The 23,540-nt window shown below is 39.3% G+C and overlaps 1 protein-coding gene across 3 annotated transcripts in view; it reads right to left on the bottom strand.

Annotated features, from left to right (window-relative positions):
• Positions 1–1,117: 1,117 nt before the first annotated feature.
• Positions 1,118–23,540, bottom strand: part of LOC103466867 (plexin-A1-like) — a 331,178-nt gene continuing 308,755 nt past the window's right edge. For all 3 annotated transcript variants that reach the window (XM_008412750.2, XM_008412753.2, XM_017305775.1), the window contains exons 25-33: positions 19,564–19,710; positions 18,862–19,021; positions 17,974–18,077; positions 17,714–17,810; positions 15,243–15,433; positions 12,152–12,321; positions 10,705–10,917; positions 9,387–9,537; positions 1,118–7,114 (exon numbers count right to left, since the gene is read on the bottom strand). In XM_008412750.2, the coding sequence (XP_008410972.1) occupies positions 7,019–7,114; positions 9,387–9,537; positions 10,705–10,917; positions 12,152–12,321; positions 15,243–15,433; positions 17,714–17,810; positions 17,974–18,077; positions 18,862–19,021; positions 19,564–19,710 (1,329 nt within the window). In that variant the 3' untranslated portion in view covers positions 1,118–7,018. The remainder of the gene's footprint in view (positions 7,115–9,386; positions 9,538–10,704; positions 10,918–12,151; positions 12,322–15,242; positions 15,434–17,713; positions 17,811–17,973; positions 18,078–18,861; positions 19,022–19,563; positions 19,711–23,540) is intronic.

Below are 23,540 nucleotides of genomic sequence, written 5' to 3'. Positions count from 1 at the left end.
TTTCTGCAACCTCCCTTCGCCTACGAAGGAGGACGTTGCTCCAGGGGCAACGTAAAAGCCAGAATAGTTTGCAAATGCACTCAGTGAAAAAGACCCAATTTTTTTGGAGACCTGCCATGTGGTCCTGTGTAACTACTCAAAGTATTTGGACATAATGACCATTGTTACATTTGAAGGGAAGGGGGAAATTGACACCATCCAAACTGTGAAGTTTGCTGATGATAACATGCTGCTATGTAGGCTAGGTTTAGGTTGGTGAAGTCCACAAAATAGATGACATCATGAGCAAAGAACATTTTGAATCAATATCTCAAAATATAAGCTATAAAATTAGAGTTTATGAACAAATGGGACTTTTAAATGGACAAAGACCTTCATTGGACAACAAAGTTGATGACTTACAATGACCATCACAGAGTCATAATCTTTGTCCCATAGAAAATGTTTATGGTTAAAAGCTTAAAAGCTGTGTGAACAACTTGGCCTACAGTAATGACCCAATTACTGTAGGCCTGGGGTAATGAGCCAAAATTCAATCAAACTATTACATGAAGCTTGTGGAAGGACAGGCAAAATGTCCAACCATTAACCAGTCATACAGTTAAAAGTTTACCAGACACTAAGGTTGGTTATGTGACTTTCTAAATGTAGTCATTTTAAAAAAATCTAAAAATGATCACACACCTTTTTGACAGGATGACAAAAATACTTTTTGTCATCCTAGCTAACATGAAACAGAAAATGTGTGGCTTTTCATACCAAGTAAAGAAGCTCTGAAATCAGGCAAATCCTCTAGAAACTAAGCTTTACAGCTTCTTTCCTCAACCTATTAAGATGTTTTTACTATGATGCTGGTAGAGGCTTACAGCAGGCTAGCTTGACATTTCTTCTCATCATTCTTAATGTCTTCCTTAGCATTACTTGTGTGAAAAACATGGTCTATACACTTTAATAATGTGCTATTAAGTCCCATGTGTGCTGCTTTTGATCTTTCCTTCACAAACTCTCTTATGACAAGCACACCAGATAAACCTAAAAGTTGTTCAAACTTTAAAATCCACAAGTATAAGGGTATTTTAGGGATGAGGAATGGGAACAAGAAAAACATTAGACGATCCAGATTTTGCAAAAAACATGTTTAATCTCTCCTTGATGCGTGTCTATATACAAGTAATAAATCTGCAAAATAGGAAAGAGCAGGATATTTACACGGGTGTGAAACAGCCAAAACCTGTCACAGCAGCTTCAAATCTGAAGCTCTTAAAAAGATATCATAATTCATAAAGTATTAAATCTCTAGGGTATTTTTTTTTATCCTTTCTGCGTCGCTTGTCTTTAATCTGTGAGAGGTGTTTAACATTCTCTGCTGTGTCTGTGAAGCATTGGCAAGGAAGCCAGGACGCTGGAAGTGAAGGAATGAGAAACCTGCGAGTGTTTTTGGCCTCAGGAGTGTCAAACCGGAGGGCTCAACCCAATCTTAAAATCCATTTAACATCTGCTTTTTAATGCACTTTCAAAATGGCTTTCAAAATGTGCAAAAAAAAAAAAAAAGTATCCGTTGTCAGAAACAGAGAAATAGCTTTAATGGCTTAGAATTAGAAAAACTCCAACCCATGTTGGAGTAAGTATAAGTACTGTATAAGTTTATAGAAAGATTAGTCAATAGATTTCACTACTATAAATAATCAGCTTTGACATTTGGGATTTAGAGCCAAGTGGATTTTTAAAGCGCTATCTTAGCTTTATCTCTTCAAAGTAAATTCTGAGTCTATAGCTAGCCAAGTAACTAGCCCTGCTAGCAGAGTTAACCGTTTATAATAATAATAATAATAATAATAATAATAATAATAATAATAATAATAATAATAATAGCAATAATAAAAACACAAACAAATCAAAACACAATTTTGTTCAAAAAAGGCTTCCAAAACGTTGTTAGCTTTGGATTGCATTTTTTTGCATTTTCCCGTTTGCCCTCATTTGCTAGCTAAAATATGTTTAACATGTTTGAAATTATCTGTTTCACCTGTTTTATCTCAATCTGTATTGATGCTGCTAATCTGTCCATAGCTTTGCACATAAAAAACAAATAACCCCAAAATGTTTAATACCAAGCCTGAACAGAGCTCGGACTACGCTAGCTTAACTGAGCATTTAGCTCAGATGGTCGCAAAACTAAATCTCCTCTTGCAAACAGAACAAGTTTATGTGAGAGCTGTGTTTACATCAGCAGAACTTGTTTCTCTTGTGGTTTGAGTAATGTGGTAAAATGATCTTTAAGCCTAGTTTTGGTTGAACGGAAACAAACTGTCCAGTGTTATGACTTTTTTTCATCTTATTGAATATAAAAAAAGATAACATTACTAGTTTTAGAAGTATTTTTGGCTCACACACACACACACTTGTGTATATATATATATACACACACACACACACAGTGGGGTTGTGTGTGTTGGTCATTGTTCACTTTCACCTTTCTGTACCTTTGTCTTTTTAAATAAGAAAATTACTTCTTTATGTTAAAAACTATAGATTTTAGAACTGTGGTAAATTCACACATTAAAATTATTTGTCTGTTTCCTCTTTTCTTCTTTTGACAGATAAAAAAAAAGAAACTATTTCCTTTATGTTGTTTGAAGCAACATTGTACCAAGCTAACAAGGCACAGTGAAGGGTGTTGCTATCAAGAGACCAACTCCCTCAGTTCTTTTTTAGTTTCTTTTTCTCAAAAAAGAACAATGTCCCAAACAGATGTGAAGAAATCAAAACTGAAAAGGTACTATGGTCTTCAAAGCAACTTCCTGTGCCTCAGATGAGTGTTTTAAAAATCGTGTACCTAAACCCAATGTGAAGCAGAGAACAAGACACAGAATAGGTCAACAAAAACATCACTTTTTTTTTACTGCCCACAAAGGAGGTCATGGGTAAACCTATGTAGTGTTTCAAGATTGTGAAAACAATTTATAGCATTTTTCATCTAAAGAACAAGTGAATATGAGTTAAATATCAATGATGTGGTCAACATCCCGAGATGGTTTCATTACTCAATGAATATCTGTACATGGAAGTAATAATGCTTAAGTTTGACCAAACTTCTAGAAAAAGGAAGAAACATAAGCCTTTTAAATTATTAAAAAATCCAAAACACTGAAAATTGCTTTATGGAAGAACTGAAACTGACGTTTTGATGATAACTTCCTCTCATGATTGCCTTCCTGGTGTGGATGACTGTAAGCTTTGGTCGGCTCGCTCTGCATGTTTCGTTTTTTTACCCTGTAAGTCAGTGGTTCAAGTATCAAAGCACATACAGAACGATTCCATGTGTCTGGACACACATCCAGGTTATCAGATAAAAACAGGTTCAGGTTCATGGCAGGCTCAGCAGAAGATGAACACTAGGTCTTTAAAGGGTTTTCAGAAAATATAGAGAATAGCTGAGATAATGTAGTTGAACTCTGTTATGTAGCTGAAAGCAGCTCTATGAATCCAGTTTAGTGGAATGGGTGTATGAGTAAAAAAAAAAAAGAAAAGGTAAAAGCCAACGCTGCTGGAAAGAATGAGCATTTGCTGATTTTCTAAAACATACATCACAGAAATCAATTGCATGTGGATTTATGCAGATCGAACCAGGCATATTGTGACATTTTGATACTAATAAGCCGTCATCGGCAGCTGTCTGTACCCGACACACTGTTGAAGTCAGACACATTTATATTTAAATTTCATCTTTTGCCTTCGTCTTCCTCAAACATACAAGCAGGTGACCACAAACTTTCCCAAGGGTGGAAATCACTACTTGTGTCAAATGAACACATGTTGGCTTCCTGTTTTAAAGCAGCTGTGACTGAACAATTATCACACAGGAAGCGTCTCACAGCGTCTGGAGATTTTTTATGGTCACACTTTTCAGTCTGTATCTTCTTCATTCGCAGCAGTGGAACAAGCAAACTCTTTTATCACTTTGAATTGGTGCAAACATGCAGATAAAACGTAATAAAATTTGCGATGTGGTTTTAAACCTTGGTTTGTCAATGTCCGTTTGTAGATTATTAGATTTTCAAGCTGCTGCATATCGAATTGATCATTACAAAACATAAAATGCACACGTATGCTTTTCCAGGTGATCCAACACACACAACTGGTGGGAAACAGGATTGTACGAACTTGATTCTTAAGAAAGTCTTAGTTCTGGTTTGATGTTACTAAAAGCAAACACAAGTTTCTGCCTTATCCCTCCGGAGAAATCGGATTAAAAAAAAAATTCAAGGGGAGTAAATATGCAGGAAGCACTGCAGAAGCGGAAGAAAACGTTTGTTTTTGAGGTATTGATAACGGTTTCCTTTGAAGACATACTGCTCAGCAGAAGAATTGAGCTTCATTTACTGCACAGGTTCATTTATAGTGTCCTCCACTATTACTGAACAAGATCAAAACCATCTCAAAAAGATCCATTTTTATTGCAGTAGGATGATCTCAGATGTTGTTTTTATTTTATTTTATTTGAGTAAATTTATCTAATGAAAAAAATAAAATAAAAAACCTTTTTATCAAATTAATAGGTGCCACAATTATTTAAGCACCTGCTGTGAATAACTTTGTCATGTGACATGTTTAGCTTTTTGGCAGCTCCACCGTTTGGACGATACAGTGAACATCATAGAATATCTTCCAAATCACCAAGTGGGAAGCAGATCACAGTTTATTGGTTGTTATAGAGAATTGATTACCCCAAGTTGACTCTTCTTAGTTCCTGTCCACACAGCAATGTTTGTTTTTAAGCTGGGAAAGTGTTTCATTGTTGGATTTAATTGTGTAAATCATGGTTTGGCTTGTTTTTAACGGGTTCCAGAGTAAAGATTTCTCCCACGCATGTGGAGAGTTAAAACATTACCACGAAATAACTTTTGGGAATTATTTGTTATTCCCAACACATAATATAACCTGCTGGTAACGTAAATAGATTTTTCCCCAAAAAATGAATGTGGGACCAAATTACTGCAATAAAAGATGAATTTCTCTTAAAGCCTTTTACACACTTTTACCAGAGGCGCTAACAACTCTAAAGAGTCCAGTAAAATTAACATATTTGTGGGATCTAATTTTGTGATTTGTATTGTCTGTCTGTAAGATGTTGATGTTAATGGATGGCTGAGTTTGTTATGTTTGAACTTTGTGAACAGTTTCAACCCTTTCCCTCCGTTTTCCGTCCCTCTGTAGAAACCACACCTGAAGCAGAACAAGATGCAAACCAACAAAATGACTTTCAAAGCACTCAAAGTTAATGTGCTCCAGAAAACTGTGCAAGGAAAAATATCAGGATGTTTTTTTTAAAGTTCTTTTTACCTCTATAAAAACTACAGAAAACACAAAGAAAAAGGCCTTCAACTTGTACAAAAACACTCACATATTTCAAGCTACATTTCATTATCTTTTTGAAAAACCACATTCACAGTTGAAAAAAAAGGGCCTTTTAAGTTTTACAGGCTTTACTGCAGACTTTGACAAAACTGATTCACTTTTCTGTGCACAGCAAAACTATCCTTCAGTGGAGCAGGCGGGGGCCCATAAATCGCTTCAGACGAGAGGGGAGGTCTAGAAAACAAGACCTAGAAGTTACACAGCGCAGTGTGCCAGGGGTCTGTGTAGATGCCCACCTACTGCCTCCAGGTCTACGGCACAGCATGAGGCCGCCTTCAACACCGACGACTCGTCTAAAACGGCTGATCCTGATCTATTTGGTTTCTCTAAGAAAACAAAACAAAAAAAGCAAACACAAAAGCTCTGTAGGTTGGTTTGGCTCATCGGTGGCTTCCAGACGTCGTTTGTCTTTTTACACTCCTCGGAGCCACAGCCACAACTCAGGTAACACAGAGAGCGTCTAATATATTCTTAGATTTCTGCCGTTTACCTGTTTTTAAAACTCTCAGTCACTAAGCATGACAACGTGATCAAATTAGCACATTTTATCTAACAAAAAGAAGTCTCTTTGCACTAAACGACATTCAAAGTAAAACATGGCACAAGACGACTTTTTCCTTGTTTTCATCTTTTTTTGTTTGTTTTTCATCTAGGAAATATCAAATTTTCTGAAACATCTTTTGTACACTGAAATAGAGGAAAAAAGTTCAACTTTTTGATTCGTTTTAAAAACAATGGGTTGTATTTATATATCTATATATATATATTTAATCATATATCCTCTTCTCTCTTTTGATTTAGCTTTTGTTGTGCAAATTCAGCAGTAACACAAGTGGCACAGCACTGGGGAGAGAAAAGAATCAGATGCAATGACAAATTAAACGCAGCGTAACGGGAACATTTTCGTTGGACTTCAGAGGCGTGTTTATTTTATTTTATTTTTTTTTTTGCGCCGATAGAGACGTGTAGAGTCCAAACTGGAAACGGGGGACGTTCTCGGGTCTGTCCTCCGTCCCCATCGTTTCTGCGGCTTCCTGAAACGTCTAAGTAAATCTCTGCCAGGATTTCCCGCCGCCGTTCTGCAGAGTCCCTGATGTTTCGTCTCCCCTGCTCCCTACGGAGAACAGCAACAGAAAGGGGATCAAGTAGAGCGATGAAATCTCCTGGATTTTTGATGACTCACAGTCTGAACCGTTGCTGTGGCAGTGGAAAGATACCAAGTGGTGGCCTGTACCTTCACCGCAGGGGTTCCAGCTCCAGCTAAACCAGTTTTTTTTTTCCTGCCCACCTGTTTAAGCTTAGGTCCACATTAGCTGAGGCTAGGAGTTGCATTTGATTTGGCTGATCAGAGTAAGAATTGCGGCTCAGAGAAGAAAGTAAAACTAAATGTGGTGACCAAACATTCTGCTGTCCCTCCGGCGTGCCGCTGCGTCGCCCGTCTCCCTCCAGCCTCATTCCCACCGTTGTGGGGGGGAGGGGCGGTTTGCGAGCGTGGCAACAACAGATTTCAAAACGTTGTGAATGGAAATGGATGTCAGAGGGGAAGGCGTGTGGGTTAAGCCAAGTTCTGCACTAGTTGAGGTGTCTGATTGGCCGGCCCTCAGCTGGCCAGGGCCATTGTGTCGATGACCTGCTCTAGCTTGCCGCGTAGCCGCTGCCTGCGGGACTGCTCGTCCTTCTGGAGCGCCGACAGGATCTGGAGGCAAAACAAGGCAGAGCGTTACCAAGAGCACAGCCGCTGATTAGAAACCTACAACAAGCTGCATGAAGTCTGTGTACTGTAGATGACGCTTGGTTCCATTTGCACATTTTCAGTTTCAATTACATCGTTGATGACAACGTTGGCAGGGTCGGCGGGTTCAGGGGTGAGGACCCACAAAACCTGTGTAATTGCATATTAATTGCCACTGACAGCGTGCGCATGGCAGAGTGTTGTTCTATCCAACGGGTCGTTTTCCCAGGAAGAGGAGGAGCTGCTGCGAATGTCTACGATTTACTAATGATGTGTGGAAGCGCATTAGCAAGGACATGCCAGCATTTTCAGCACATCTTTACATGTTGGGGTGTGTGTGTGTGTGTGCGTGTGTGTGTGTGTGTGTGCGTGTGTGTGCGTGTGTGTGTGTGTGTGGCTGTAAGGTCAGGGCACGTGTTGGAGGCGACGGCACCGTGCAGCTGCCTACATCTGGATAATAGGCTGTAATGACAGGGAGCAGTTGGTTTGAATGCAGCCAGCTGCAACCAGGAGAGTAACTACTGTAATACTGCTGCTAGAAACCAAGAGAGGAGGGAGCAGCATGCTTCTCAAACACACACACACAGACACACACACACACACACACGCCCGCACCCACACACACACACACACACGCACACACACACGCGCGCACAAGCAACGGAAAGATACAAATGTAGTGGAAGTTAAAGTGTAGATTTAGTTTGTTTTATCTGGATAAAACAGTTGCTAAATGTTTTATCCATTTAGTCCTACATGATCAATGGAGGTTAATAACCTGAAAACAACAGCAACACCAACAATGTGCTTAATTCACATGAGGTTTGTTTGCAAAAAGAAAATAACCATGTTGGGTTTTTAGTTTTAGTGTTCTTAAAACCTAAATGTGAAAATGTAAAGACGGAATAATTAAGCGTCCACAGTGTTTGATTTTTGATTCAGCTGTCTAAATCTAAGATAACATATACAGTTGTTTAAAAAAATATAACGATACTGGAAATGACTGAAGTCACCAAAGAAAAAGAGTTTTGTTCACAATAAACTCGTCAGTTGAGACGCACTGATTTCCTCTAAAAAAGACTAACAGGGTGAGACTTGGGCTGTTTGTAAAGTGCAAAGTGAAAACATGAAGCTTGTTTTTGCTTTAATCACAAAATGGAAAAAACTAAAATAAATAAAAAGATAAAAAGCTTAAAGTCCAGGGCAAGCATTGCTGACTCTCTGGGCGATGCCCCCCAATGCCCACCCAGACCACCGGCCCTGTTTCTTCTACCTTTACCATCTCCCTTAGAGACAGTTATTTTTATCACAAATATTGAATTTTTTAAACAATTTTGTAAATCCTTTCTTGCGAACCTGGGAATAAATCCAGTTATTTGGAAAATAAAAGGTTCATTAAAGTAAAGCAGTAAAGGAAATAATATTGGCCAAAATGAATCCAGTAGCAAGTTGTATCTTTTGACCTGGAATAATTCATCATTAAAATGTTCAACACTGAGCTGTTTTATGATACGTTAGCTGGGATAATATAAATGTCTTCACTGCAAAAGATAAATTACATTTGAATAAGGACACATCATTAGCAGAATAAAATATTTATTGATATAAACAAACTTCAGACAAATCTGACAGACTCTAGTAAACAGTAAAGCTTTTTATGATAATATTAAAGAAAAATATAGTTGGAATCTGCCAGTTCAGATTACGGTCTTTAAACAGATCTTTACTCTCATGACACATCCGTCACATTTAATTAGTCAAAAACAGTGTTTCTCTAATTACGCTCACACTGCCTAGCCTTCGTTTCCTCCCTCTGCCTCRGAGCGTTACGGTAACACAGCATATAATTATATCATCTTAGTATATGCTGCAAAAAAGTATATTTATATTAAAAAAAAAAAATCAAATAAAAAAAAATCAGGTTTAATTTAGTTTTTGTCCTCTGGCAGCAGGTGTTATTTTCTTAGAATTTTGAACAAAGAACAAAAAAAAAAAAGATAAATTCTGTAAAGCTTCATTAGGTCCATAATGTGTTGAGCTCAGGCCTTAATGTGCATCCTAATGGCGTTAATACCTTCCAGCCTGCACCATGCAGATTGCTTATCAGTGTAATTGAATTAAAATGACCTCATGGTGTTACTCAAGACAAGTGAAGGTGCAGCCCATCCATCCAGCGGCTCATTACGCCTCGCTCTCCTTTCCGTTTGACTCAGCTCCGTATTCAGAGGGCGCTCACCTCGTCTTTGTATTTGATGATGTAGGTGTAGATCTCATGCAGAGCAGACATGCTGTTGAACTGGTCGAGGTGCAGGCGCGACTGCTCCGCTAAGTAGGCACTCATGTCCTGATCGCTGATTGCTGGCATACGGGAAATATCCGAGTAATATCTAGAAGAGAGGTCAAGCAGAGTTATGTTTGCTCAGCTCAGCTCAGCTCAGCTCAGCTCTCTGTGACTCTGTGTCTGCAGTCACTTCTACAAAAGTGAAATAGAAGGAAGAAAAGCAACATGAGGTTGTGCAAAAGTCAAGCTGGACAGAAAACTTCAAACACAAAATGTGCTTAAACATAACTAGTGGATCTCTAAGGTAACCAAGACCACTGAGCTAAACTAGAGCATGAAATGGAAGTAATAAAAATAGGGGTGAGCGATAGAAACTTTTGGAAGTTTTACCACCATATTTTGTGGTAACATTGTGATAACGATAAACGTGACAATAAAAACTGTGCATTACTTTGTTTTAGGTAACTGTATGGCTGTGACTGCATGGCACAGCAATCATATCAAACATAAACATTTCTCCTGAAAAACATTCAATAGGACACTAAAAAAGATGTTTGTATCACTAAACTGCTCATTATCCCAGGTTGTCTGGGGTTTTGTTTGAACATGTAAACCTGGTAAAGAAGCTGCAGCCCATCCAACATGTTTGAAAGAAAGAAATAGATCTGCTTGATGCAAGTTTAATATTTACCATCTGGAGATGAAAACCTGAAATTCTTGGAATGGAAAAAAACAAAAACTAAAAACTCCACCTCTTCCAATATGAGCACGATTCAATGATGCTTAAATCCAACTCGATTCCCAAAAAGTTGCCTTTGCTCATCCTATTGCTGAGTTAAAGATAAGTAAGTGGAGAGATTCAGATGTATTTGTCCTTACTTGTTGCTTACAGAGCAGAATTCAAGCAAGGCGACTTTCACTGATACTTTAGGCTCCCTGAAAACGCTGTAATCTATATTAATAAGCCAGGAGTAAAGCGGCAGTAATTACAGCACATAATTCCTTTGCCCTAATTTAATTCAACTATGTATTTATGCTTTAAATGCCTGCAGCAGCTAAAGTTCAACCTATAATGTTGTTCTAATCTTACAGCTGCTTAATAGAGTAATTAACTTTGATCTTATAGCTCAGCCTCATTTTCCTACCTTCCAGCAGCAAAATGGATATATTTTCCACTTTGACTTCAGGGCTGTAGATTTGTTGCGCTCACCTCTGGTCAGATTTAGTAAGTTTGAAGTTGGGTTTGTTCAGTTCAGGTTCACCTTGGACGTACCTCTCCACCCAGCTCTTGTAGTTGGGGATGTCTTTAGCGTAGAGGAGCTTATTTGAAGGCGAGTCTTTCCCCAGTTTGTGCTCTGACGTCGAACACGAGTCCATGAAGGTCTGAGCCACGACGGACAGGCAGGCGTCTGTGATGCTGTTTTTATGGATGTCAAATACAAACTGCGGGTTCTTGATCACGTTCACCCAGAACCGCAGAGGAAGACTGGAGGCAGCAGAGCAGAACACACCGAAATAACATTCAAGTTCCACGTTCCAGCAGCACATGAACCCAAGACAAACCAAGTTATTCAGTTAAAAAAAACCCTCAAAAAATATAATTGAATCACCTGGAGCAGTGGTGGTATTTACAGCCTGAATGACACCTCATTGCATCACAGTCTACAAGACTAGCATCTTACGTTGTCTCACGCGAGGCAACGTAAGTTAACGTGATCCAAACAGACTTCTCTTCAGAAAATGCAATCAATGCTCCACAGAAAGCCACTACTATTGATTCTGTTTGTTTGTATTAGCTTCCTTCTTCTTGTTACGACCTTGAGATGATGCTGACGGCTACCATTGCTGAATAACTTCAAATTGCTCCATTGACGGTGGCGTCCGTTATTCCTTCTGTAAACAGTTCCCTGCTGTTTGACCTCTACGTTCTTCTTTGCGTCGCATCGTTTTGAGGTCGTAAACTGTTCACATAGAGATCCGATTGTGGTTGCAGTGAGAAATATGACCAAAAGAAAAAAAAAAAGTCTCATCTGACCAAAGCACACTGTTATGGCCCTGGGCCTTAAGGGCTGGGCTGCAGGTGTTGCTTTTGTCTGTCCTTGTGCTCCTCCCCTTTACAGGTGCTGCTGATCAGGTTGATTGGGGGTGCAGAGTATTTAAACCTGGCTGTCTCCATCTTCTGGGTCACCTTCAGCGTCCACTCTGCTGCTTGACGCTTGTGGTGTTTTGTTGCCTGGCCTCAGCTCCCCTCCTTTTTGCACATTTGCGTTTGTCTTTGTTTTGGCACTTCAACACTTCCATGTACGCTCATACAACACATCCAAGCATTTGCATTACACCACTGATACTGATATCCACAATCCATTGTTGTTTTTGTTAATAAATATTCATTGTTCTACACTTTAACCCCTGCATGGTCTCCCGTTTTGTTATGACCTTGAGCCAGTCGTAACAACACAATCAGAGTTCCAGTAGTTTGGAGAAAAGATTTTCGCTTAGCACCAGTACCAAGCTACCCAACGGCATCTGAGGTTTTTTACTTTGATGGGTCGGCCAAAGAATGTCTACAGCATTATATTCTATACCTCTTACAGACAACTTTTTTTCCCACTGGAATTTATTTTAATAAACTTAACCCATCTAGAGAGTATTTTATTTTTAGCACTGACCCTTTTTTTCATGGCTTCCAGTCTAAAGAAACAACCAGCCCTGTTTCTCACCAGTTGCTCTTCCAGGTGTGTCGTACGTCGTAATCTGTGATGGAGTGCTTGTCGGCTTGCTCGTCCAGAAAGTCGAACATGTACTTGATGGCCAGCGGCAGCGCGCTGCCTCTGTGAGCCGTGCTGAAGATGGTCTCAAACAAGTCATCCACAAACTTCTGTAATGTGCCCTAGAAGAAAAAAATGAACACGGAGAGTTAAACAAAGAGAAATGTATGTAGAAACTTAGATTATCTCTAGAAAGATTTAATCATGAACTACAAAAAAATATTTTTTGCAGGATGTTTCAGTTCTCAAAACTCTTTTAGAGTTTCATCATCCTTTCCATTGTTTGAACTGACAGCTCTTTTGTTGGGTCCACATTTCCTGTAAATCAGACAGAGTCAACAGTTTTCAACGCTCTGAATTAACAATTACACTTGTACACCATTAGTTCCTTTCTTCTCATTTATTGATTCTGAGGTATTTCCCACTACTACTGCTATTAATTAATTGTTTTGAGCCACAATGTGCATTATACATCATCCATAAAACCAGTCATCCTTCAACAATCAGAATTTCCCACCATTTTGCCAGTGGTTGTATTTTTTTCAGCCCCAGTTGAGTTAATTTGCCGTTTGAACCTTGAGCACTGAGTAACTGTGTTTCACACACAGATTAGTGGCCTAAATGGCTCAGAGGTGTTTGGCATTAGCGTTTGAAATGACGAGCTAAAGAGCAGAAACTGGGTGCTCATGTCTGACAAGCTCTGTGACATTTTAAAACAGATGGTGTCGCCTTGTTAATCCTTCTGACCTTTGTTTTATTGGAAAGGCTTTTTAAAAAAAAAACATTTCTGTTTGTCTTCTGCTCAGGTTTAATATTTAACGTATCAAATCAACCTTTAAGCTCAGAGAACATTTTGAAAAAGAATACCTTATCAATAATATGGTTCCATTTCCAACCTGACTGGCTCAGTAATGTGTGTAACCTTACAGCCGTTTCATATTATTTTGCATCCATCTGATTCCATGAAATATGCAGACTCATGTATCAGCATTGAATCTGTATGCATGTGCCACAATAAGCAATAATAATGTTCCTTGATCTCAGGCTACATTATGCAGATTCTCTGTCTGCGCTGATGAAGATTCACTCATCTCAGTGAGGGAAACAGCAGAACAACCTTTTAAATGATTAACTAATGTTTATTTGAGCTCTCGAGGGCGGGGTCCTAGACCGTCAACAGGACGTTKAACTTTTAATCCCAGATGTTCATATCATGGCTAAAGTATCGTACCCATCCAGGATGCAACAGAACACAGTGAATGTTACGTATTTTATCTCAAATTCACATGCTGTGTGTGTACTGAGGGCCAATTACAATCACACACACACGTTTCATAGAGGTGAAGGGATTTGTTTTAGAAACGCTTCCATTCTTTTCATTTAGACCCAGACACAAGTATTTTTATGTATGTCAACATGTTTAATAATATGATACAATGTGACAGCAGGTTTAGTTCAAATTAGAATGGACGTTAGTTCTGACAGACTGACAAATATTTTATTTTGTCAGTCTCTCATCATAAAAAAGTCAAATTTAGCTTAAATAATTAAGCTTAACCCTCCTGTTGTCCTCGGGTCAAAATGACCAAGATTTGTATGTGTTTTCCGTATACACAGAAAGTGAGGACAACAAGCTTTTGCCCTTTGGAGAATGCATCAGCAAAAGTTGAGTAGCGTTAGTAACAAAAAAAGAAATTAAATTCTTTCTCAAGCAGGAATAAAAGTGTTGGCATCTGCAGAGACAATATGTCCAGGCTGCTCGCCACAAAAAGACTGTGATGTTGAGAGGACAGGGATGAGATTTGCTTTTCAATTGAATTTACCAATCTGTTTTTTTTATTTTCATCATGCATGACCAGATCTTCAATTCCCTAACAAATTACCTGTCTCCTGACATCCCCAGTATCAACCTCCCTCACCCCAAACCCAGCCTTTATTAATCTGTTTCTCTTATTGCCGGTGGAAATTGAAAGGCTGGTTCTGTTGTAACTGCTGCCCATTGCTCTATTTACCTTCCCCAGTCTACAATTAAATAAGAGATGGAGAACTGGGAGATGGCGAGGGCCAGATGGAGAGACATGATGAAAGATTCCCACAGAGAGAAGAAATTTGAAACTTAAAATATGTACCTTTAGAATGTATCTGCATTTCCACACAAATAGTAACAAAAACAGTGTTGAAGAAATTCAGCAGCTGTTATAGCCAGTTTTCAGCTTTGTGATCATTTTCACGAGAAAAGTACGATTCTTTTACTTAAATTTAAAATTTTAAATGATTTGGCACCTCATTATTTAACTGTTCTTAACTTTTTCAGTAAAAAAAGTATTTTTCAAGATTTGTTTTTGTTGACTTCATTGTTGTTTTTAAAAGTGCTACATAGATACATTTACACTCAGTAGCTGTGTTTCCATTGAATATTTAATTGTGCAAATTGAAATTATGAAAATAAATATGCTTAACTGATGCATCCTAATTTTGAAAAAAAAAAAGAAGTTTTTTTGATAAAAGGTTTTCGTGCTAGCATGAGACAGTATTTCGGCCATGTCAAAATTAGAATATTTCACCAAAACCGTAATGGAAACACTTTCTTTGTACCACACAAGTCATGTGACCAATAACGCAATGTTGCTGCTGGCAAAAAAGACAAAAGTTGGAGGATGATGGCATGATGTGTTTTTTTTTTTACAACTCATGGCATAAATAACCGCATTCTCTGGTAATTTTTAAGTGGATTTCTTATTTAAGGGAAACACTGTAATTGCAAAATTGTGTTTTCTTCGACATCAGTTGAATGTTGACAAAGTTTTGCTCACATTTGTAATAAAACGCAGCTACTCAGATGATCTACTCTGGCTCCATGCAACAAATTTTCCTACTGGATTTAAACCTAAGACCAGGTCACTCTAACATGGAAGACGTAAGAAAACWGGTGAGAACATGATGGATGTTCTCTTAAAGCCGATATTACTGAAATTAGTTATAGTTTAGCGAAGTTTAATGGTTTCCGGTTGTATTCCCGCCCGTTGGCTTGTCTGCATTGTACCTTCGTGGCCAGCAGCCTGGTCAGGTAAATCTCAGAGACCATCTTGCTCCCTCGGTCCCCTTCCCTCTGGTCCGAGTGGTCGTGGTTCTTCACCAAATGCCACAGTTTGGTGCCGCTCTCCAGGTCTGGTGTGATCATTGGCGTTCTGGACCGCAGGCTGTCCGGACTGCTGGCCGTCCTCAGCATACTCTCTGAACAGACAATCACCAGAGAAGATGATGTGTTAGTTCTTCTTTGAACAATGTTATGCTAAAAAAAAAAAAAAAAAAAAAAAAGATGTTCCTAGTTTCAACAGAAACACCGTCTTCCTTCAATATTTCTCTTTTTTTTCCCCTCTAGCCTCTGTGTCTGTTTCATTATTTATAGTGTGAGTGTCAAAGCTGATTAGAGTGAAGCAGTGAGATATCTGCAACGGTTTCTTTTACGATAGAAAAGTGTGTGTGTGGGGTGCTGCTGCAGAGGTGGGGTGAACAGAGGAACACGATTATGATTATCTGCTCAGTAGTTGTTGCTCCCGGGGCCAGAAAGCAGGAGGCAGAAGCCGATATGTGCCACAATCACTTTTGTTGCTTGAGAAAGGAAAAGTGCGGGAGAAGAAGAGCTGAAACAGTGGAGGAGCTGACAGGAAGAGGTGGGTGGCCGGCTAAATGGAAAGAGAAACTAAAAGGTCAGGAGAGAACGGGGTGAGAGGGGGAGTAATAGAACAACATGGGATAGAAAAGTGAAAGACTGGGTGGTGTGCCTGCTTTTGTCAGCAGGATTTAACTCTAAACTTATCATGACCACGGCTGGCCGATTGTTTTCCCCTCACATGTACAGCTCCTTCCACAAGCACACCCAGATTGTCACATTCAAACAAAAACAGAGCCTTAAATAATTACAATACAGCTATAATAGACAGTAGGTATGCACCATATAGTGGCTCTAACATTGGTGTCGGCTGATATTAGTGACTTTTTAATGTAACAGCATCAGTCTGCTAAATAAAACTGGGACAATATCAACAAGCAGTATTTATATTTATCTTCTTGCTGTCTGGGAATCACATAATCACAGACAGAGACAGGATGTCTCTGGTGTGAGATAAAGTCTCATATACTTTGCCAACCATGATATTTTTTAGAGCTGCACCAAAAACTTAACATGGCGAAGTTCAAATCATCCAATTTTCAGCTGGAAATTGAAACATAAGATGATTTTCCAATCAGTCAGTAACCAAAGATTCCATGTTTTAGTTGTGTTCAATGTTGCACAATGAAAGTTCAAAGTTCGCGGGTTTCACTATCACTAACGCAAATTCAGAGGAAGCATAGAAATGTGCGAAACTGTTTAAAAGTACATTTATTCCCTGTCACAAGTCTGCAATGTATTTGGGTGTAAAAGTGCAAGAGAGAGGATATCAAATTCTAGTTAACACATCTCTTGATTTTTGCTGTAGGTCACATTCAAAAGGTTTAAGTCAACTTCATCTAATTAAATTTTGGGTGGTTTGAGTCATTGACTCAACTCCTAGTTGGTGGACAGATCTGAGGTGAGTAAACATTTTGGGAGGAGGCTGTTAATACATAGTCACTCATAGCTTTGGTTACTATTTGGCTGCGCTACGTTTTTCTAGTTGCTTAGATTTCAGTTACTTTTGGATAATACTGTGTAAAAAAAGTTAAACTCACACAGCCATTAGCAAAAAACCTGAAATCTCTCATTTGTAATTTCTTTAGACACCAGAAGATCTGATGTAAGTGCATTGTTTGTAATTCTAGCTTCCAGCCTAAATGTTAAACTTTTGGTGAAGGTGGTTGGTGCAATGCATGGATGGATGGATGGATGGATGGATGGATGGATGGATGGATGGATGGATGGATGGATGGATGGATGGATGGATGGATGGATGGATGGATGGATGNATGGATGGATGGATGGATGGATGGATGGATGGATGGATGGATGGATGGATGGATGGATGGATGGATGGATGGATGGATGGATGGATGGATGGATGTGGGTGGATGGATGGATGGTGCAAGGGTTAACAAAACCCACTCTGCACCAGATAATGGTTCAGGTTTTTCTTGGTTTGTTTCCACAGGGTAATTTATTCTGTTAATAATTTGATTTTCCACTGACGCTTACAATGCTTGGGCCTCTATCTCTGTGACTTCCAGGTGTCCTTTCTCTTTTTCACTCTGTCAGCCAGAGAGCAAGGTGTCTGCTTTAATGCCCGTCATTTATGGACTGCTTTGGCAATAGCCGTGGAATAGCCTTGGCCTGGGCTGATGGCAATGGATATAAAGGATTGCCATTCACTCAGGCGGGTGAGGAGGTAAGAAAAAAATGGGTCCCAATCACGACCCTGACAAACAAAGAGTGAATGAAAGAGAGCTCAGACTTGTGGCGGGACGAGAGGCAGAGAGAGAAATCATTGATGGAATGATTTAAATGGAAAGGAGCTGAGAAAAGAAACCGAGCCGCACCGTATCTGCTGAGGCTCTTTGTGAAGGTGGAGGAGTTGGAGATGTTGTACGCAGAGTTCTGCTTTGGCACCAGGGCGATCACTGAGCCATCTGTTACCTGCACAGCAAAAACACACACACACACGCACGCACGCACGCACGCACGCACGCGCGCACACGCACACACACACACCCACACACGCACACGCACGCACACACACCTGCCTCGTGAATCTCTTTCAGTGGGTTGTGTTATGTTAGCTTGTTGTGTGTTTGCTTACCTGATAGTGAGCTAGCGTGTTGAGTCTTTTCCAGTCGTTGTCGATCTTGGTCGTGACGTCTTCATCCTGCAGAATGATTCTGGCCATTCGACCTTGACGCCATTCTTTTAAAGAGGGAAGTTGGAAGCAAAGAGAAGAGGGTTCATATAAATGCCAGTGCAGAGAAACCTGCACCTTAAAAATCAACAAGTTTGAGTGAACGGTCGAGAGCAATCTGCACCGAGTTAAAAAATATCTGACACGAACAACCAGGTGCCGCAATATTGCCTCCAGGCTGGTTATGGTGGTGTAAAAGTGTGGTGGGGATACTTGCTCAGCCAGCCTTGGGCCATTTAGTATCAACTGAGCTCCATTTAAATATCAGTGCTACCTCAGTGTTGTTGCTGACTATTTCCATCTAGTCACGTCCAAAGTAAAAGCATCTTCTGATGACTACTTCCACAGGCACATGCCAGGTTTCCTGAATATGACATTGGGTTCACTGTACTCGGCTGCTCTGTCCAGTCACTACACCTCAGTCTCTTTGCTATAGGAGACTTTCACAATGGATTTGCAGTAAGTGTTCAATGAAAACATATCAGCACGGACCCAAATCTCAGAGGAACGTTTCTAATTGAATCTCTGCTACGAAGAACTAAGGCAATTCTGAAAGCAAATTAGTCCAAACTGGTACTGTCAGGTGTACCTAATATAGTGGCTGATGAGTGCAGCTATTCTTTATGCGATTTGAACAAAATTAGTGTAACAATGGACATTTTCTTCCCACATATCACAAAATACCATCAATAGTTCATTAAGTTTGAAATCATTATTGAATATGTGAACTGGGAAAGTTAAGATAGATTAATACAACTTTATTCTTCTTGCTGACAGAACTGCACGGCTTACCAAGGTCCATATCAGACGCCTTTGGTCTTTGTGAGTAAGGGCTGCCTTTGTACACGGCATCAAGCAACTTCTCCTTGACCTGAGTGATGGTGTCACAGTTCAGACACTTGACCGTCACCTCTGAGGCGTTTTCATTCTCCGGGTTAACGCAGTGCAGCGTCTGGCAGAAAAAACAACAGAGCAGAAAGGATATAGTTACAGACACATGGTATTGGGCCTAATCAGGAGTGCTTCATGCCAACAGCCAGCTGTTGAGATGTCTGTATGGTTGTTCAGGTGGATGACAGCATTTTTACACCTATGCAGCAGCCACTTCAAACCTTGGTTGAACTCCCGGTCTGCTTCGACCGACTGGATCCAAAATAACTCAACATTCACACCTGAGTGTCGACCAAAACAACTACAGAGGAACCTCATGTGCCTCATTGTGTTTCCAGTCCAAACCACGAGTGCTTTGTTTTGATAGACAACATAGTTAGCACTGGGCAGAAGATGAGTCACTTCATAGCCAGATCACATCCCCACACCAAACAGCACTGGTGCTAAAGTGCCACATTTACCATGCAGGGAAGCTGAGCATMCTCCTCACTAATCAGGGAAGCAGTCTTCTGCAGTCAGACAGCTGATTAGTGTGACGAAAGCTCAGTAACCTGTCAAGTGACTGAGACCGAACGGGCCCCAAGACGCAGGAAGTTTACTGACCAGTGTTTTGTAGTCAATCTGTTGCCTGATGAGTTTGTCCTCGCTGAGGGAGTAGCGGGCTTCTCCTGTGATGGCGTCAATGGGTCCCTTCTCCATCTGCTGCTTGATGGCACAGTACAGCATGAACAGAGGCTCGCCGGCGCACTCCTGGTGAGGGAGGAGGCACAAGGATATCAGAGTTATCTGCAGCTCAAGCAGAATGGGATTTTCCTCAAGCTGGAATCATTTCTAGACTTTCTAGAGAAGGGAAATAAAATCCGTAATTCAGGATGAAAGGGAAAAAAATACTTGAGGTAAACAGTTTTCTGGAGTACTTGAATACCTGGAATTTCTTGGAAAAAAACTTGTTTTTAATTTTGTCCGACTGTGTTTGAATCATGAGGTCAAGAGGTAATTGCTGTTTTACAAATATCTAATTAATAATCCATGAGAAAAATAAGTTGCATAGAATATAGGAGATTAAGTAGTCCTGGCACAACAAAATTTAAGACCTGATTAATGTATTTAAGGCCAACTTACATTTTTCCTAATGAATATAAGACATATTAAGACTTCAGGATGCGCTGACACCCTGTTCTACGACAACCTCTGTCTCCAGACCTAAATCTAATCGAAAACTTGTGCGGTGCAACCAGAAGAGATGACCCAGAACTACCGTTGTTCAAATGGAATCTTGAATATTTGTGTTTCCTGTCCAAAATTATCCACAGCTCCTTGAAAAGACTTTGCATTTGACTTTGTCATGAAATGTGAATGATAAAGTTGTGTTACGTAAACTTTGTTCCCTCTGGACTCGACTAAAAGCTGTTGAGCGTTTGTTAGCAGACACAGATGTTACACTGTAAGTATGCTTCGTACCCTCCTCTCTCCATCAGAGACACTTGCCAATCAATAGTGTCATTAGTCATCACTTGGGCCTGAGGAAAAGTCCCCCAGCTGATGGAGCAGCAGTTTAGATGGAAGAAGGAGAACACATCACGGCCAATACTCATCCTGACAAGAGTTTAATGACTGACTATGCGCTGCTCGGGGAGATACTTCAGACTGGCTGTGTGTGTGTGTGTGCGTGCATGCGTGTGTGTGTGTTTTGCTTCAGATGAGAACAAGGAGGGAAAGTACAAATTTCTCCATCTCACCTTCAAGCATACTCAATAACTCATTTCTTTTCTCCAACACACACATTTCTACTTTCCTCCCTTTAACATCAGTCCACAATGTCCTATTGTCGTTCCATTTTTGTCGTCTACTTCATCTCTTGTATTCACTCTTTACTTTTAAAAATGACAAATAAATTTAACTATTTCAGTTGCAAATGTATTTATAACTGTATGCTGACTTTATTAGCACAGAGGGCTGAGCAAGGAAATCATAAGATCTTATATTTTCTACCTGCTCCTTTTCAAACAGGTAATGTAAAATTACAAGTCAATATGGCATGATAATTTGTTTGAATTTTTTTCTTGTTTTTACTTTTTGTCTGTTCGAAATAAAAAAATCGTTATTGTGATAAATAATAATGTTGTTTTGAGACCATTTTCAAACAATTTCTTGGTAATAGCATAATGATGCAACTACATCTTCTCAAAGATCAATACACTTTAATTTCTAACAAACATTTGACACTTTAACTGGAAGACATTTTATATTTCCAGAATAAATAAGCAAATACAAAAAACTGAAACAACAAATAAAATGAACACTGAAGTCTCTGTAAACAAAATTTAAAAAAGGAATTAGCCAAATGGAAATTATCTAGCTTGTTTTAATTTGTCATGCAATTAATGGATTTGTTGCTCATTGTGACAAGCTGAGGTTGCACTGGATTTTATTTAGGGGTATCAGGTTAATGATAGCTAAATGTAAAAAGCGTGCCACACTTTTCAGATTTAGAAAAATCTTGGAAAACATTATTTTCCTTTTATGTCTCAGTTTTACGCTATTCTGTGTTGGTCTGTCACATAAAATCTCAATATAATACATTCAAAAATGTTCTAATTTTACAAAATGTAAAATAAAAGGGTTGAGAATTCTTCTAGAGAGAAAACTTTCATAAATCATTCACATATGAATGATAATTATTTCAAAAATAAACTTTAATGATCAAACACTTGTCATTTCTCAGTCCAGTCCGGTCAGATCTGCTGCCTTTCTCTCCTTTCCTGTTTTCCTAACACCTGATGGCGATACCCTCTCAAATTCATCTGTCCTCTAACCACCAGCAGCGGTGCCCACCTTCAACCTTTTCTTGTCCTCGGCCTCCTTCCACCTACATGAGCTTCAAGAAGCTCGTTAGCATCAGGACCAATTAAGCAGGCAGCTGCTGAAGACACTGGGGTGTTACGCTTCTGCATTCACTGGAAGCTCCTCCACAACATGCAGCTTTGGCCTGCACACTGCCTGGTTTTATCAAGCTTCCTTAAACATATGTCAGTGGTAAATGTTCAAGGTTACAGCAACTGCTTTTATTAAACTGAATTTTTTACTTTAAGATTTACATATTTGGAATGTTAGTGTTAAATGAATTGAAATATGCCAGGAGTTTGATTATTTGTTATTTAGAAGACATACAAATATGTGGAGACACTTAGGTTCCACTAGTCATGCATTTTAAAACACAGAATTATCTCCATGTAAATGTTTCAATCTTTTCAAAACAAATCTTTAAAAAAATGTATGAAAATCAATGTTCTCTTCAGATTTTGAAAATATCTGAAATGATAAAAACAAATAATTATTGTTTTCATTGAGGTATTTTTCAATCGAGGCACAAGGAAAGAGAGAAGACAAAGATGAAGGCAGGAGGACAGCAGTGTGCCACATCCCACACCCTCTGGAGAGGCAAATGACCTTAAGGGAGAGACGAGACTGACAGCTCAATAATGACAAAAGAAAGACTGAGATGAAAGAGAGATCAGAGGAGGAGAAGATGTGAGCTAAAAAAAAAAAACAAAGATCAGTGAAGAGGACATGTGAGACAAGGGGACAAAGTTAGGAAAGAAGGGATTGTTTCCTGGCAAAATCAAAACATTTTACTTAAAGTGGAATACTACTTTCCACGGGTAGTATTCGGATGAAGCGGGGTCAGTCCGCTTCAACCGCGACCCGACCCCGGATGAAGCGGAAGAAAATGGATGGATGGATGGATGGAATACTATTTATTATATTGTATCCAATTTTTTTCTGAATTCCAGGTATTACAAAATCTATGCATCCTCTCATCTAAAAAACCATCTAACTGAATAGTTAAACAGGAAATTTACAAAGTTAGTTAAGTCATGGTTTTGGACTTAAAACCATGATGTAACTCATGGTTTTAAGTCTTACRTCTTAGTGTATGTGTGGGGTGCCTGGAAAGACCCCACACATACACATGGAGAACATGCAAACTCTATGCCAAAAGTCCCCAGGCTTTTTGCTGCATGGCAACAGTGCCAGCTACCGCACCAACATGAAGCTGAAGAAAAATATATTTATGCTAATTCACGCTTTTGCTAATCTCTTAAAATCTAATAGGCATTTTGTGTTTTCTCAAAGTGGTTTTTGTACAGATAAAGAATAACAGCACATGGATTTAAGAGTGAATGGTAATTATTTATAGAGTTAAAATATCCTTAGATGCATACTTCAATTTCATACATTTTATTGCTAGTTCTTTTCTCGGCCAGTGTTTTGTCCATATAGTTTTTGCAGCAGTCCTCTCTGCTAGAACATGAATGCTAACTGGGTTTCAGAAAGATGCTAAACTGATCTGACAAAATTCAACAAAAACTCACTTGGGTTTGTCGTTTCCATCCAGTTTGGCTCGTATAGCTACAAATTATTCTACGTGTCACTTCTGCTGATATTTGTGTGTGAAGTTTTCTACAATAGCATGCTAACACTAGAATGCGTCTTCTGTGTTTTGATATGACTCTTTGATGATCCCCCTTGTCAAATGTTTACTTGCTGTTCCAGTGAATCTTATGAGAGGATAAAAC

The sequence above is a fragment of the Poecilia reticulata genome, linkage group LG7, assembly GCF_000633615.1.
Source record: "Poecilia reticulata strain Guanapo linkage group LG7, Guppy_female_1.0+MT, whole genome shotgun sequence".
NCBI classification, from domain to species: domain Eukaryota; kingdom Metazoa; phylum Chordata; class Actinopteri; order Cyprinodontiformes; family Poeciliidae; genus Poecilia; species Poecilia reticulata.
This window is presented reverse-complemented; position numbering and strand designations above follow the sequence as displayed.